The sequence below is a fragment of the Sturnira hondurensis genome, unplaced genomic scaffold (assembly GCF_014824575.4).
Source record: "Sturnira hondurensis isolate 20B ecotype Veracruz unplaced genomic scaffold, ASM1482457v3 Scaffold0002840, whole genome shotgun sequence".
NCBI classification, from domain to species: Eukaryota; Metazoa; Chordata; class Mammalia; order Chiroptera; family Phyllostomidae; genus Sturnira; species Sturnira hondurensis.
In genome coordinates, this window is record NW_028075471.1 from 30,428,267 (window position 1) to 30,446,339 (window position 18,073).

The 18,073-nt window shown below is 44.8% G+C and overlaps 1 protein-coding gene across 1 annotated transcript in view; it reads right to left on the reverse strand.

Annotated features, from left to right (window-relative positions):
• The window catches only part of ZNRF2 (zinc and ring finger 2), a 76,327-nt gene extending 58,254 nt beyond the window's left edge, over nt 1-18,073 (reverse strand). The window contains exon 1 of the mRNA XM_037041216.1: nt 16,751-18,073. Within this exon, the coding sequence (XP_036897111.1) occupies nt 16,751-17,231 (481 nt within the window). The 5' untranslated portion in view covers nt 17,232-18,073. The remainder of the gene's footprint in view (nt 1-16,750) is intronic.

Here is an 18,073-nt window from a genome sequence, read left to right on the forward strand (position 1 = left end):
GTGGTTATTTGTTATAAAAAGAGACTCTTCAAGGATACCTTTACATTAAAATGTTTTAAAAGACTAGAAGAGCAAATTCATAAAAATACAGTCTAACGTACAAGTAAAAGCTAAATAAAAGGGCATATCTTCCTTTAAACTTCAGATATTTTTATAAACATGTGAGTAGAATATCTCCCCATTTTCCGAAGAACAGTAAAAGCTTTACAAGTTTAAAGGCCCACCACTTCAGTAAATAAGTACATTACAGACATGAAAGGCAAGCGGCCCCTCAAACAGCAAAATGTGACACCCACGGGTGTCCGGGTGGAAGCTTAACAACTGCTCTCCAGAGGACAAACCCTGGCGTTCCCACATGCGCTGACTTGCACGGGGTAAACTGTCTGTCCGGTTTCCAGCTCCTCAAGTGTCATCCCTGCTCACAGACCCGGGAGGAAATGAGCACAGCATTACCCCCTATCTCCACCACACAGCAGAAGCTGTCGGTCACCTCAAGAACACAGGTGACAGGGAGATGTAATACGAGAACTCAGAAGTGATGAGTTTTGAGTATTTATCACATTTGCTTCAAATATAAATTAATTATAAGTAACTGTCAGTTCACATAACTGAATTTTAATGATGGCCACCAAAATCCTGAAAACCCGATGGGCTCTGAGAAGGACCGACTCCAGCACACTGCTGGCACAGAGCCCCCTGGCTAACTCACGACCCTCTACCTCTCATTTCCTTGCTCCTCCTTTTGGTGGGTTGGCAAGGAAGAAAGCTGTGACGTTTCAGTCCATCGNAACTCAGAAGTGATGAGTTTTGAGTATTTATCACATTTGCTTCAAATATAAATTAATTATAAGTAACTGTCAGTTCACATAACTGAATTTTAATGATGGCCACCAAAATCCTGAAAACCCGATGGGCTCTGAGAAGGACCGACTCCAGCACACTGCTGGCGCAGAGCCCCCTGGCTAACTCACGACCCTCTACCTCTCATTTCCTTCCTCCTCCTTTTGGTGGGTTGGCAAGGAAGAAAGCTGTGACGTTTCAGTCCATCGGCTCTGCCAACTACTTCTCCTCAATCTGTGGGGATGCCCCTTAAGTCCACTCTGCTCTTCAGTGAGGCGCAGCCAGCCTCACAAGTCCGTCAACACAGGGGGCTGGTGACCCTCATTCATACTCTTTTCCAGTCCTCACCACGGAAAAAGGAAAGCCCCGGCCACCTGCATTTGCTGCAAACAGACTCCCCAGCGTGCTCCTGACAGGGCAGTTTTTGCCTGGCATAGGCTGTTACTAAGTTTCCTAAAAAGACTAGAACAATTTACATGTACACCAATATCACTTACAACCCCGTCACCTGAAACGGTGTGTTATTACTTTACTCCCTGCCAATCTGACGTGCATAAAGTGCTATCACATTACCCCTCCGGCCTGCATTGCCCCGCAGAGCAATCTGGCAGAGCCTGCTGAATTCGGTACCGCAGAACAAAGTTGCACCAGAAGCGGGACCCGACAGGTGCTTAGACCAGCCCTCCTGATGGGGGCAAGAATCCAGGATTGAAAAAAAAAAAAACACCTCGCAAAAAACGAGTTGGCAAGGAAGCTGCACGTTCCTGGGCCAGAGAATGGGAAAAGGCTGGAGACCCAAAGCTGTGAAGAGCAGCAGCAGTATTCTGCCTTGAGCGGGGATGCCCTGAAGGGCTATAACTTCACTATTAGGATATATCAGGAATAACCCTCTTCTTTTTACCACCATCCCCCCAGGCAACTTCAAGGAAGATCCACTGACCGGTGACACTGGGTGGGGAAGGTGTGGGAAAACCACTGAGAAGACGAACAGGCCGATTTTACCCTCCGGAGCCCTCACTCTCAGGTGGCCGAAACCCCACAGGCTGAAACTCACACTTCAGCGTGCGTCGGAATCAGCCGGGGGTGCCGGGCCCTGTACTAGGTGCTTTTGCAAAAGCTGTAACGCATCATAACCTTGTGGGGCAGGTTTAGTCACTTCCCTCTTATGATGACTACATTGAAGCTCACAGGCTAGCAGAGAACTGATGACCGAAGGGAAGTGATGCCCCTCCCCTCCCGCCCCACCCCCCACCCCGGGGAATTGAGTTACTGGAGCCCCCTTCCGAGTCTCCTTCCTTTGCAAAACAAGTGTCCTACTTTTAAGACACCCTCTCTCAGCAGGAAAACACTGACATCACAGTTTAACAGACAAGCTCTACGAGTTTCCATCCTGAGGTGACATGGGACTGCGAATCACACAACTAAGGGAGTACAGGTGTGGCTCCTGGACCAGCAGCGTCGAAGCAGCTGTTAACGTGTTAGCAATGCACATTCTCGGGCCTCACCCCAAACTTACCAAATCACAACTGTGAGCATGGAGGTGATTCTCACAGCCACTAAAGTCTGAGAGCTAGAACATCAACAAAAGACTGATTTAAAAAAAGGTCAAGTCACTGTGAAATTAATTTGGAATATGCTGAATTAAAGTGAATTAACCAGATTTCTTTATTGTAGAAGTTGAATGGGTTACAACAAACTTGCTTGGTCGCAGAACATTGCCTTTTAGGAGAATCTTACGGGACCAGACCAAACTCTCAGCGATGCTACCCAGTGTCGATTTTGCTCCTTAGGGCCTGAGAGCTAAGGGCACACACAGCCCCCCCGAGTCAGATGGGCTCCAACTGAATCCGAGCTCTGGAAGTGTGAGCAATGACGACACAGCAGTAGTGAGGGCAGCAATACCAATGACACCACCGCCAATTCTTTTGTTTATAAAAGTTCTAAGAGTATCACCATAAAAAATAGATGGCAAGACATGAAGAAAATGGAACTGTCCTTACTAGCCAGAAATAAGCAAATTTGAATGTATGGATATTACCTTCTGGTCTTTGGCCTTTACATACTCATATGCACACTAATTTGATAAGAAAATTACCAAAGCAAAACCCGTACTACACTGACATTAAATCATTTATTTCTAAGCTATCTATCTACCAGACTTCCCGAGGACAGAAGTGTTTTTCACCATTGTATCACCAGTATCAGACAGCCCACCTGGCCTACTGCAGCAGGTACTAAGTAATTTTTTATTTTCATAGAGGGGAAAGGAGGGCGAGAGAGGGAGAGAAACACTGACCTGGGAGAGAAACATCTACTGGCTGCCTCCCATGCATGCTCCAACTGTGGAACACACGCCCCAACCGTGGACTGGGCCTGCAGCCCAGGCGTGCGTTGTGCCCTGATCGGGAGTCAAACCTGCAACCTTTCACCTCTTGGGATAACGCTCAGGGCCACGCCAGCCAGGGCGGCACCGAGTAGTTTTTGACTGAGTAAATAAGTAGAGCGACAAAGAAAAATCAGATCCACAGACCGTGACAAGAGAAGAGTTCTAAGTTTCCTCAACGCGTAATTTTAAAGTCAGCTAAGACATGAAAGAGTACCTAAGCCTGTGTTGCTTCTGCTTGTTCAAGTCCACTATCACCTTTTCACACGCAGTGTATGGAATATTTTTCTCCAAGTCTCTGCTACATGTAACATTATGTTGAAAAGAAATGTCTTAAGACACTAAGTTTGTGAATATACAGCACGAGCAAGAATGAATAATGTCAGTGGGGTGGTAGACAATTTGATCCCAACAGACCTCAGCTTTTTGTGAAGTCTGTCTGTTTTTTCGAACTCCTCTAGAGCTCCCGACCTTCCAGAAGACTGTTTTCAGAACACCAAAGAGGGATCCGACAGAACGAGTTCACAACCCCCGCACCCCCGAAAAAGGAAAACCACGTCCGTCTCTGGACCAGCAACAGCAGGTCCCTTTCTACCAGCCTCACCACAGGCCCCCCCGCACACTGGCCCACAAAGGGACACTTCGGCAGGCTGCCGGCCTGACCCAGGCATTTGTTCCCACCCAGTCAATTCAATTATCTTCTGGAGTTTGTTAGGAATGGGATTTGCTTATACTAGTATGTCAAATCCAAGACATGGACACAGCTTAAAGAAAAAAAAAGCCTCATTACTCTTTAGTCTACCTTGGAAACTGAAGCCCAAGGAAAAGGCAAAGAGCATAAAGCTAGTTGTAGTTCCTTCAAAGTAGAACTAATTCTCACCTGTCCAGTGACCCTTCCAAAAACATCAACTACATCAAAAGTGAAGGCAGCTGATCACGCCCCAGTCTTTCACAAGTCTAGTAAAGCCCATCTCCAGGCTTTGGAAAAGCCCTCTTCCCCATGGATATTAACGGAACCCCCAGACTGAGGTTCTGCCATCCTCGTCACCTTTCTCAATCCATACGGCTTGATGTGAAGGCTCGAAGGCTATGAAGATGAGCAGACCCTCTCTCCTGCTCTCATCTTAGGTGACCAAGGATCCCCAGACAAGATGTGGCACAGTCTTGTCTCATTGTCACGTCAAGCACTCCCTTTCCCGGCTCCTCCCACACAAGGCTGGAGTTTCTGATGGAGGAGAAAACAAGCCCAGCTGTTACTCTGGATTTCAGTTAAGTTGTACACAGGACCTCGTATGATCTTTGACTCATTTACACTTCCTGGACTCACAAAAACACCTTAGAGGCAGAAAGAAAGCTGTATGTCTAGCCAATGTCTACTTATTTTTTAAAACGATTTAGAATAAACCCAAAACAGAATTCCAAACTCTTTGAAATCCTGTTCAACCACTTCTCTACATTTTTTGCATACGTGAGATTTCTCCCACATTTAGAAATACTGATCCAAAAAACCCAAAAGTTCCCTGAAGTTTGTCCTTTTCCTGAGAATTGACAATATGCAAATAAATCAACTATATTCCCCCTTTGCCACAGTGCATACCATCTAAAACATTTAGTATCATCCCAAAACTTTGCCAATCAATTTAAAGTTAAACTGTGAGCAAAGTAGGGATAAATGGAGTGTTAATTTTTAAATTAAGTTATTTTTGTGGCATTTAGCCACTCAAGCCTTCTACTACATAGTTCAACACTTTGGGTATTCTTAGCTTTTTTTTTTAAGACTATTTATTTGGAGGAGAGAGGGAAACATCGATGGGTGGCCTCTCACAAGCGCCCAGACAAAGTACCAAACCTCCCAGTGCCCTGACAGGGGGTCAAACCAGTTGGTCACCTTCAGCTCTGCGAGCAATTCCCCGCCCACTGGGCTGCACCAGCCAGGGCGGCACTCTCAGTCTCAGCTGCCATCAGAGTGCGGTGACACCGCACAGTGACTGACTGGGAGGGCACGGCCTGGGGGGGACAGAGTGGGAAAACAGGAGTGGCAGGATCAAAATTCACTAAAATTGATTTAGAGAGAAAGGGGAAGGGGCAGGCGGAGGAAGAGGGAGGGGGACATCAATTTGTTGTTCCAATTATTCATGCATTCATTGGTTGATTATTGCATGTACCCTGACTGGCGATTAAACTTGGTACATGGGGACGACACTCTAACCAACTGAGCTACCCAGCCGGGGCCAACGCCTCCCATTTCTAACTTACCCTCAACATGAAAGTGTACACGTCACATGACTCCATTTGTATGAAGTTTGAGAACAGGCAGAACGAAACCAATCTGTGACAGAGACAGGTGGTATTAACCGGCCTCTGGGTGGGGATGACGGGTAGGAGCGTGAGGGAACTTTTCGGGGTGTTCTCTATTCTGACAGTGTTGGTGACAGCGAATGGTCAAACGTTTTTGTCAGAACTCCGTGAACTGGACATGTAGGTTCTGCACATTCCAACAAACGAAGTTAACCCTAAATTTTAAAAAAGGGGGAAAAGCAGGTGCTTCCTTTCCACAAAGAGGCCAGCCCCAAAGATGATAAAATTGAAGGATCAGGGGCGAATAATTAAGAGTTAAAAAAACTGAGAGGAGCATGACAATCACCCAGCGCAGCAAAACAGGGTCCATGTGCCACATTCACTGATATCAGCATCCGGCCTACAGCCAAGTTTTACCATCTGTTCTATAGGTAAAATTTCAGGTGTAAAAGAACTATATAGAAAACACAGAGAACTGCACCAAAAATATTAAGAATTTAATTAGACATGAAAAATTCACAGACCAATGACCAATGAATCTTAATCAATTTAGGGCACTACACACCTTTGAAAATCTGGTGAAAACTATGGATTATTCCTCCAGAAAAACAAACCACAAAATTCTGTATGTAATTTCAAAAGCTTTATGAACCACTTCAAGTTCATCCATAAACTCCACAGGGGCCTAGTAACTGAAGTTTATCCATAAAATCTGCAGGGGCCTAGTAATTGTATATGAAGAACTTCTTTCCATTACTAAGTGTAATTTTAATATTTAATTTACTATGAATAAAAATTAGACAACTCTGCTTTCAATCATTCAAGACTACACAAGATGATCATTGCATTTTTGTTGTTGTTTTTTTATTCTACCAATCCACTCATTTTTACTCTTCCATACAAGATCTGAAAAGTACTCATTTAACCATCTTTTAGATTGATAGTGTCAACAATAAAAAGAAAAAAAACAGAATTATTTAAGGTACAACAGCGAAGAGCTAATTAAAGTTTAACCAATGAGACTATCCAAGGGACATCGCCACGTGCCAGGCAGAACGGTGGTCCTCCTGAAGATGTCTACAGCCTAGTCCCTGGAACCCTGCTGGGTGGCACGGCAAAGCAGAACTGAAGTTGGTAATCACTGATCTTAAAACAGGGGGGTTATCCTAGATTATCTACATGGTAGACCCAACTTAATCTCGAGGCTTCTTTAAAAAGCAGAAGGAAGAGTGAGGCGGGAGAGTCAAAGCCAGAGAGATGGCAGTTTGCAAAAGGCCTGGCCAAGAAATAAGCCAAGAAATGCAGGTTGTCTCTAGAACCCGGAAAAGGCAAGGAAGCAGCTTCCTGCCCCCAGAACCTCCAGAAGCCTTCCAAACCTTGACTTCATAGCCCAGTGAAACCTGTCTTGTGCCTCTGACCCCCATACCTGTAAAATAATAAATGTGTGTAATATCCATAAAGATGTTTATAATAAGTCGGGTCTGAACTGTCTAACTTTCATAAAAATGGATTCATATTTCTCCTGCAATTAAAAAGAGGACCTGCATTTAAAGATGACCGCCTGATTAAATTTATCAGTACCTGCTCAGACCATTCTCCTAAAATCATAAAAAATGCCACGGTTAAAGGGAACAAGCCTGTGACAGGATAGAGAAAAATAAATGAGTGGTAACTTTAACTGCAAAACTAGGAAAGCCGAGAAGCAACCCGATTTACACTCAGCGTAAGGACTTACAGACACAAAGAGAGGCCTCAAACCCAGAGACGGTCACCAGGCGCTGAGTAAGCAGCAGTCGGACCCCCACCCCCCACCCCCCGCCCCGTGGTCCTCCCTGGCTGTGGGCAGTAGGCAGTGGCGCCTGCACTCGGAGGCAGCAGAAATATCTAAAGGCAGAGGTACCTACTGAACATGAGGACTAAATGAAAGAACCACACTGAGCGTGTAAGACTCTCAACTTCCTCCTAACTCTGCCCCCAAGGAGAAGAGCCATTCTTGAAAATACGACCAGACCGAAAGAAAAGACAGTAACTTACTACTCCTAAGAAAGGGGCCCCCAGAGGTGGCCCTACCACACACACACAGAGAGCTTCCAACCAGTTTTAGCGCCTCACTCTATCTAAAGGACAAGAAACCAGCCAACAACCACCAAGCATCTGAAGAAGAAAACCTAAGCAATGACTGAAACCAAACAATGAGAAAAGGGAACTGGGAAGAAGCTAAGTCAAAAGGGAGAAAAAGAATTTATGCACGGATAAGTACACACATCATTAATATTCCTAGAAAGCACAAAACGAGAGTGTATACAAAAAGCAGAGATATTTTTAAAAGAAGAAAACAATAAAGGAGCTCTCTAGGAGTCAACACTGAAACAATGAGAGAAAATGGTAGAGGAAATAATTAAAACCCAAATGTGCAGTGCAATGGATGAACACACCACAAGATATATAATGTAATTTTATAACCCTAGGAATTCACTTCTTTCTAGGGCAGTGTGGTTTTATATATGATTTAAATAAACAATAACTTGGTGATCAATAACCTTGATACCAAATACATTTTGAGGAACAGTGAGTATTCACGTTTTTTTTTGCCATGTGGCTAACACAGTACATGTGCTTTATAAAACTTGATTCAGCCCTGGTTGGGTAACTCGGTTGGAGGACCCTCCTGTACATCACAAAGGCTGCAGGCTCAATGTCTAGTCAGGGTGTGTACAGGAGGCAACTGACTGCTGTCCCTCTCTCTCCTGGCCTGCCTCTCTCTAAAATCAATAAGCACATCGTGGAGTGGGGGTTTAAAAAAATTAATTCAAATATTCAGCGGAGACTCCTAGAAATAGAAGATTCAAAAATAATAAAAACTAAAACTAGAACTTTGTATTATTTTTGAAAAATCTGAGAAGTTGAGAAGAGGAAAGTGCATGGTCTTCCTGAGGAGGGTGAGGATGGGGAGTAGAGTATGAGTCTCGAATGCTATCATTTTTTATGGAGGTTCAAATGTTAGCTAAAAATATACAGGTATAATGTACCTTATGTAAATTACTCTAATCCTCATAATACTACAAAGCAAATACTCTTTTTGTCCTGATTTTAGAGACGAGAAAATGAATAAGGCATAAGGTACAGAGCGGTTAAGTAACTAGCAGAAGGCTGCACAACATGAATGGACACAACCCAGGAAGCCTGACTGGAAGACCCAAGCAAGTTCTTCCCCACGTTAAGACAGGGCAGCCTGCACATACAGAGCATTCCACCTCCTGTGCCCCAGTGACTGATCTGTGCACAGGCACAGGACTTCAGCTGGGCAAAGCAGTCTTTCTGTTCGGGGTGGAGCAAACTGCCTCTCAGATCGCAGGTGGCTGGAAGTAGCAGTGAGCCTGCAGGTGGCTGAATCAAAACAGGCCAATACTCAATAGAAGGGATAAAACTGGGGAAGATGCAGGAGCAGCCCAGGCAGACCAGGCAGACCGGGCAGGGGTGTGGGAGTGCGCATGCACACAATGGCCAAATTTCGGCTGCAGGGACCCTGGTTCCCCCACTCACCCCTTCAATCCTGTGAGCTACCCTTGGATCCTTTCTAATACTGTGAGAAAATATATTACTTGTTCCCTTAAGACTATTTTAAGCTGTGTTTCCATCATTTGTAACTGAAATAGTCTTAACCTTCTCCGACTACAATAAAATACTTCTACTTAACACTAGCAATTAAAAAAAGAACAGCAAACTTACCACCTAAAAACGTTAAAACCACACTTAAAAGACTAAATGAAAAAATAAACGAGGAAGCTAGGGGGAAAATTAATTTTACAAATGAGAAAGAAACTAGGGGATAAAGCAAAGCAAATGAAATAAAATTAGTAAAACTAGTAAATTTATTGTTCAAACGAAGAGTTGACTCTTTGAAACAAATGACATTCCAACAAAAACTGGAATATACAAAATGATCAGAATATTAAATTCAAATGATGGACTGTGCTTACCCTTCTTTGATATACTAGATTTCTTCACCATTTAAAAAAAAGGACAGTGAACAGAAAGATTCTGACAGACACTACTTGAAGCTCAAAGCACAGCCACCACAAAAGCAGGGGTGTGTGCCTTATTTCTCCCAACAGCGCTTGGCAAAGCAGTTCTCATTAAATAGGTATTGAGTGACTTCTGGAATACTGGGAAGTTATTTTAGGTATCATGTTATAGAAAAATGAAGTATGATAAAAGAAACTGATGAAGGGGAAAGAGTGTGTTGTCAAAGAATATGTAGCCCATGAATCTAAGAAATCAAGAGATATATCTAACTGAATGTTAGTAAAAAAAAAAAAAACTTCAAAATTTGTGGAATTTAATTAATGCAATTTTGGAGGAAAACCTGTAGCTTTAAAATCTTGTATCAGAACATCAAAAATGTGTAAAATCAAAAGGACATACAGAAGGAATGCCCCAAATCTTCCATCTGATCAACGGCAAATCTGCTGTCACTTCACCCTGCATATCTGTATCTATATATAAAATACACATCAACATTTTACCCTGGTTACTTCTGGTGGTCAGATTACAAGTGATTTTCAATTACTTACGTGTGTTTTCTTTATTCTAATTTTCTCTAATGGACACACATTTTTATAATACACAATGTTTCGAACAAATCTTTTTCCACTTGTGCTTCCACTCTAATTGCTGGCCTCCTAACCTGCCTGTCTCTTAAAGTTCTTGCTCCCCAGAATTTCATACTTGCTTCTCCTCAATTTATAGCCATCCCTAAGTAATCTTACCCACTTTTCAATTCACTTATAAACTAAAGATTGACAATTTCTCACTTTTTTGTAATATCCTAAATTAGAGATTCATACTTCCTACTGCTTGAAGGATGTTTCTAGGTGGGAATCTTACAGCCACTCAGTTTATCAGGCCTAGAAGAACTCATTGTCATTTCTAAAACTTGTTCTTCCCTTCTTTGCTGTTAATACTGGTTAGTGTCATCATTATGCACACAGGTTTGCAATCCTATCAATTCTACCTAAGAAATCGCAATCAAACCCAACTTCTCCTCTCCCTCACCAATGCCGAGACTTCGATTTAAGCATCCACCAACTATATTCTAAAGAAGTCCCAGCTCGTCCTCCTGCTGCCACTCTGGCCTCCTAAGGTGCACTTTCATCATGTTGTGTTCAGCATCCAAGGCTGAGCCCTGCACTCCTCAGGGAGGTTTCCATCCACGTAAACCATGATTGTAACGGTGCCCTCTGGCCCGATCATGGGACTTACCCTGCTTCAAAACTTAGGTTAAACATGCTTAGAACACTATAAAATCCTTCAACAACTGGTCCACACCTATTTTTCTAGCTTTATGTTCTCATCATTCCTCCTTGCTCCCTACAATCCAAATATACTTAACTTTTATTAGTACGCCCCATCAACATCGCAGGTGTTTGTGGGTGCTGCTCTGAGTCTTTAGTGTCCTCCCTCCATAAAACTTCTTTTTTTAAAAAAATATTTTATTTATTTATCTTTAGAGGGGAAGAGAAGGAGAGAGAGGAAGAGAAACATCAATGTATGGTTGCTTCTTGTGCATCCCTTGCTGGGAACTGGCCCCTGCCAGGAACTGGCCTGCAACCTAGGCATGTGCCCTGACTGGGAATCGAACCGGAATCGAACCGCGATCGTCTGGTTCACAGGCCCGTGCTCAATCCACTGAGCTACACCAGCCAGGGTCATAAAACTTCTAAATGCTTAAAAAACAGTTCAAATGTTACCATCCTCCAGGAAGTATTCTTGGACTGCCCTAGACAGAGATACCCTACAAAGCATTGTTAACAGCTCTACTATAGCACTTGTTATAGTGTATACCAGTCTCGACTGAGAGCTGAGCAAGAACAGGAAGAAGCCCCAAGTCTACTACTAACAATACATACTCAGCCGCAGAAGGGGCTGTTTAGTAAATCAACACTTATTATACACATTGTTACTTTTTCAAAGTAAATAAAAACTGACTTTAAAGTTAGAACAGTTGCACATTTAGCTCGGTGACCTAAGCCTACAACCCATGGGGCAGACAGACAGAAGTTACCCATGCTGATGCTGCCTCCGGACATTGACACCTTTCTGTCTTGAGTGTGAACAGGACCCGTGACTTGCTGCTAACCACAGGGCTGTACGTGATCACAGGCACATATTTACAGAAGACTGTAACACTGGCCCAAGACTAACGCTGGCACTGAAGAAGCAACCTGTCCTGACCTTAACCAAGAGGAAATGAATTTCACCAACAAGCTGCAGGAGGAAGGGAGCTTGAAAGTGGACCCCAACCCCATTGAATGTCCAGGTAACAATCCAGTTACTCAAGCTGCTCCCAGATTCCTGACCCATAGCAACTGTGAGATAATAAATACATGCTATTTTAGAAAGGTAAATTTGCAGTAATTTGTTAATAAGCAGCACACAAAACAACATAAATCAGAATCTAAAGCTATTTCTGAACCTTTAGTTCACACAAAGGGCATGTTTTCCCCAATTTCTAAACAGCTAAATTAGTATAAAACCAACTTCATTCATTAGTTAATACCAGTCAAGTACCTGCAAAATTAAAACACTTAGGAAGTCCTTTGCTACATAAAGCAGTTCTTATACTTTTTTAACTCATTTGATAATATACTCAGCTGTACATATACCTTGTATATGAAATAAATACAACATTAAGGCAATTCTCCTTTTAGACACGATAAATAAATAAACATGAAAAAGCTGGTAACTAATTAGTGGTACTGGTAACCAGAAAATAAATAAAAGCCTACTTACTGGTTACCAGGCAAAACAATCAAATTGGAGGGGGCTGGAGGCCTTGCTGGAGACACTACCTTTCGGTAAAACAGCAGAGCTCCTACTGGCTCAGCAGCCAGCACAGCATCGAAAGTACTGAGGTCAGGCAGCTCGCACAGCAGATGATGCCCAGTGTGCAACACAAACCACTCCAGCCCACCATCCATCCACGTTGCAGTCAAGAGAATTTTCAAAATATTCCCAAAGCAGAAATTTCCACACCCTGGCTGGTATAGCTCAGTGGATTGAGCGCGGCCCTGCAAACCACACGATCGCGGTTTGATTCCCAGTCAGGGCACATGCCTGGGTTGCAGGCCAGTNCAGCACAGCATCGAAAGTACTGAGGTCAGGCAGCTCGCACAGCAGATGATGCCCAGTGTGCAACACAAACCACTCCAGCCCACCATCCATCCACGTTGCAGTCAAGAGAATTTTCAAAATATTCCCAAAGCAGAAATTTCCACACCCTGATTGGTATAGCTCAGTGGATTGAGCGCGGCCCGGCAAACCACACGATCGCGGTTTGATTCCCAGTCAGGGCACGTGCCTGGGTTGCAGGCCAGTTCCCAGCAGGGGACTCATGAGAGGCAACCATACATTGATGTTTCTCTCCTTCTCTCCTTCCCTTCCTCCCTAAAGATAAATAAAATCTTAAAAAAAAATTTCCATGACAGAGCCCACACTTTAGTCTAATGAGCATATGACACATGGGGTCTCCTACAGTGTTTGAAGTCTATGGGCTTATAAGTGAAAAACAACACCTGAGTTTTTGTTCTTTTTTTTTTTTTTTTTTTGGTGAGGGGGTGGTGGGTAACAGGAGTTGTGGTTAGAAGTGTCACTTTTTTCTGCCACACCCCATAAAAGTCCTCAACTGAATAAAAGAACATTCAGGAATAGGAAGTATATCAATCACAATCAACCTACATCTGTCTGAAGATTAAGAAAAATAAACCTGCCTAGAAATACAGATTTTATTTAATATTCTCAGCTGTAAGAGATAACCCGTGCTCCTTTGATATAAGGAAGCATGTTTCTTAAGGAACAGGAGGCACCTGCATGAATTACAACCAGCCTACTGGAAGACTCCGGGGGCACACCACACCCAGACAAACTCTGGCCAATCAGGAGGAGGTCAACAGCAGTCCAGTACCACCGGTTAACTGTCTAGATAAATTCACTTCACATTTTCACTCCCAGACCCATGCATATTTTCTCAGCCCACGTAATTTCTCCAGACATACACTCCATGCATGGGTGTACTTTTCTTGTCTAATTTACCTCCCCCATCCTGGCTGGACCATTCAAGACTGGGTCATGACCACCCATATTAATTACCTGTATGAACATTAACAACTTGACAGTGGGAAAAATGCAGACATAAATCCAGGAAAATCCTCTGACATACCGTTGCACTTTTAAACATTAGACTCTACCGTTAAGACCTGCTTTAAAACAAAAGTGATAGACAAGGCTTTTGTTCACTTCACTAGTATTAAAGTCAGCGGCCTGAAAATAGCAAAAACAAGAAAATCCCACCATACCTAAGAACTCCTGTATTATTATAACTACATTCTGTTATCCAACAACTCAGTTCTGCGAAATTTCTGCAAACTGCAACTCCTGGAGTGCGTGCCTCTCTACTGGTTCTCTCTGGAGAGAAATAGGAGCGCAGAGCCAAAACCCGTGTCCAAGAAGGAGCAACACACACCAACACAGACATGTCATTCATTCTGAAGGGACTCGCAACAATTCACCTTGCTAGACTCCAAAAAAAAAAAAAAAGAAAGTGGTACTGGGTTAGGTTTTTCTTTTCTATAAATTACATGACAGTGCATAAGAGAATAATTTTGAATCTTATTGGTACCACATTTTCTTATCAGGAGATATTATTAATACAAATGTATCAATTAATTTTTACAAAATTAAAGTAATACATTTCCACTAATTCAGAAGTATTCCTTTTCTCTTTATTCAGATGGAGTTACATTTGTACAATTTATAACTGAATAAACACATTAATACTATAATACATACTAAAATTAAATCAATGAAGTATATAGTTAATTCCTAAAACAATTAAGAATCATCATCTAGGTCCCTAAATCTCGAGTGGTGAGAAGCATACGTCTATTAAGTTTCCCTAAGAAACCATCCACTGAAATAGAAGTAAAAATCTCATTAAAGTGCATGTGACTAGAAAGATGTGTTTTTACACGTGCACTCTATCTTCCTGTCTCAATCAGGATTTAAGGTACAAGCACTTTGATCTACTCCCACTATGTAACAGAACAGGTAATTTCTCTGATCCTCTTCCAGCCTTTCTCACCTGGGGTCCCTCATCTGAACCACTGAACACACATCATTCAAATTTTCCAAGACTCCTTCTAAACTTCAGAAGGCAGAGGAGAAAAAGTGAGCTGCATACAACAGATGCCTTAGGCTATCAGGGCTCAGTTCTCTGCAGAGTTCTGGGTAAGAAACACTGCGCCAAGTCCCTCACTGTCACTGTTCTGCTGCTCGGCCCCAGCACCCAAACCCCAAAAGGACTAAAGAACCAAGTGTGCAAATCTAGGAACTTGGGTAAAAGAAGAGATGAATGCTTTCCCTCTCTAACTTTCAGCAATTAGGTCCTTTTCATTTGCTATTTACTATGAATTAACAACATGAATGTCAACTATATTTGTCCTCTGTTCTGAATAGAATTGTATTTAAGAAAACAAACCCATGTAGATATTGTTAAAGAACATCAACTCTACAAAAAGAATAAAGACAGCAATCGATACACTAAAGATGTTAAGAACCATTACTTTGACAAGCCTTCATTTTTTCTCTTTCTTTAGCAAGCTTTTAAACACACTATCTTTTTAAAACCATAACTGCTAAATGTAAATTTTCATTTCAAAAAGTATCTTTTAAAAACCAGCTTATCTTTTATTATTACACGGATCTCCCATTCTCAAGAAACTGTCTTTTGTTATTCCTCAATGCAGGAACTGTACTGTTAATTATAATCAATTCACAGGAAGGTAAACACTAGTTCTTTTTCTCAAAAGCCAAGGATATTTTAATGGCCCAATTTTAAGAAATGTTAATAATTTTATTTACATAGCAAAATAACTTTATAAAAAGTAATTAATATAAGGCAGCTAAAGAACGGTTCTATAGTGAATGTGCAAGCAGTATTAAGAAGATGGAAAAAACGAGACATTCCCATTTTTAATTTATGCTAATATGAAGGTGGAGGGTACAGAACATCAACACAGACAAATTTCATTACTGAACATCCCACTTTACGAACTTCCTCTCAAATTTCTCACGTTTATAAACACTGAGTAAAGGGGGCACAGAAATGGAGGGGATGCTGTGTGCTGTTTGCCTGCGCTCAATTGTGAACTATGTTATATCAAGACACATATGCAATGATATGCAAATGTTTATCTTCAGTCAGTATCTGTAACCTTATTTAACTTCTATTTTCCCTCCATGAACTTGGAAGAGAGGGTAGAGATTCTTGATTCACCTACTGTTTTGAGGGTAGAGATCACTATAAAACATAACTAGAGGTCAAATTCATTTTCCTCAAATCAAGTGCACCCTTCCTCCTGTTTCTGCATAAAAGCACATCATTTTGCTACCAAAAATTTCCATTCCTCACAAGTGACTTTTCCTGAACTCAAGTAGACACTGCTTTCCAAATGCACCTCGGCTTTCAACTGCACCTTGTAGGAAGAGTTGTGATAATTATTAGTTCATCTCCTTAAACTGTTTTCAATTTTTTAAACGCTGTCCAAATTAAGCAGGACTCACATTAACTTTTATCTAAGGTAGCAGTTTACTGGGGTTAAAAATACACTTTCCATTAATGCATTCATCCGATTAAATGTGCGTAGTAGGTGGGCCTATTTGCACAGACTTTACAATTATATATTAACAATCAGTCCAAAGGAGATCACTCCCTCCGTTTACAGATTCTCATTGTTTGAGACCCTCTGACTTTTGGCCTTTAGAAACTGCTCACACACTCACTCGAGTCCCAAGATAGAACTACATTTAGCAACGGGTCTCCTGACTTCCTGATACTAAAAGCCACAAAGCACCAGGGCTGCTGCGTCAGTTTGTTTTAAAATAATATTTGCTCTTCTCATCTCGCGGGGAAAACAAGGGCTTTCTGTCCTGGGGAGACGCTCAGAGGTAAGGGTGCACACGTTTAAAAAAACAAACACTATGGTCTGGCCCCAGCGGCGTCCCGGGGGTTAAGCGGCGATTTTCCTCCCGGGAGGGGTGACTGAGCCGGGCAGCGCGGCCAAACCCCGGCGCTCAAGCTGAAGGAGATAAGGAGAAGGGTAAAAATAAATGCAGCCGCGGCCCACGTGCCGCCCGTGGGAGCCTAGAAGCCAGGGAGCGAGGGGGCCGTACCTCCAAACAAGTGCGGCGAGAGGTGAGCTGGTAAAGAGCCGATCACCAGGCGAGGCCCGCCCGGGCCCCCTCCGGCCGGCCGGTCCCTGCCGCCGCCGCCGCCGCCACCGCCACCACCACTGCCGTCCTCCGGGCTGCTGTGCACCGAGTCCTGCGAGCCGTACTGGCCGCTGCTGCTGTTGGGGATGCTGAAAGAGGACTGCGCGGCCCGGGCCCCCGACGCCACGGTCCCCACGGCGCCGCCGAGGGAGCGACTGCGAGGGGCGGCCGAGGCCGCCGCGGCTCCGCCCGAGGAACTAGGCTGGTGCGCCCCGGGCACCTGAGCAGGAAACCTTCCGGCGGCCGCGGCCCGAGCCCCGCCGCCGCCACCGCCCGCGGTCCCATTGGCCCCTCCGCTGCTGCTGCTGGAAGGTAAATCCGAGCCCGAGTACGCGCGGGTGCGGCCGTTAGCAGCGGCCGGGCCGCTTTGCTTGGCGCCCATGTCCGACCTGCCCCGGGCCGGGCCCACGCGCAGCGCCCGGAGGGCGGGAGAGAGCGCGGGAGCTAGAGGGCAGGGCCGAGGCGCCGCGGCCGGCCCAGGGGGAAGCCCGTAGGTCCAGGGCCGCCGCCTGGCGCCCCGAGGGGCGGTCGACACCCGGCGCGGTTTTCTTCTGGGGTCGAGGGGCGCGGGAGGCGTCGAGAGGCGGACAGGAAGGAGGTCCGAGCTTCGGCGCGCGCCCCTCACTGGCTCCGGCGGGAGGGACGGCTCAGGGGGCCGTGCGGCTGCCGCCGGTTTCGGTTCTGCTGCGCCGCGACGGGCTGCTGCTGCTCTCTGCCACCGCCGCCGCGCTCTGCGCCCCAGGCCTCGGCACCGCCTCCTCCCGGGCGGCCGCTGCTACCACCGCCATCCTCCTGCTCCCACGGCGGCTCGCGGGTGAGTGGGAGGTGCCCGCCCAGACTCCGCTGGGGACACCTTCCCTCCTCCCCCAGCCACCCAGCTGTTATTAACGGAGAAAAAGGAAAAACGAGTGGCACGTGAGGCGAGGACTGAGAAGGGGAGGGAAGAGGTGCGCGCGCTTCCCGGCAACCGCCGGCGCTCTGCCCCCGCGAAGGAGGAGCGGAGGGCAGACAGGACCACGAAGGTGGTGGTGGTCCAGTAGGAGAGGAGATTGCTGGACCCTGGCACCGGAAGGCCGAGGGGCAGCGGTACTCCAGGGAGAGCCGGGGTCCTAGTGTTTGGGTCGCGCGCGGTGACCCCGCCCTCGTCCCCTCGTGCCGCCTAGCGGATTGGCTCCCGCCTGCATGGCCCCGCCTCCCCCAGCCGTGGTTTTCCCGCCCCGGTCC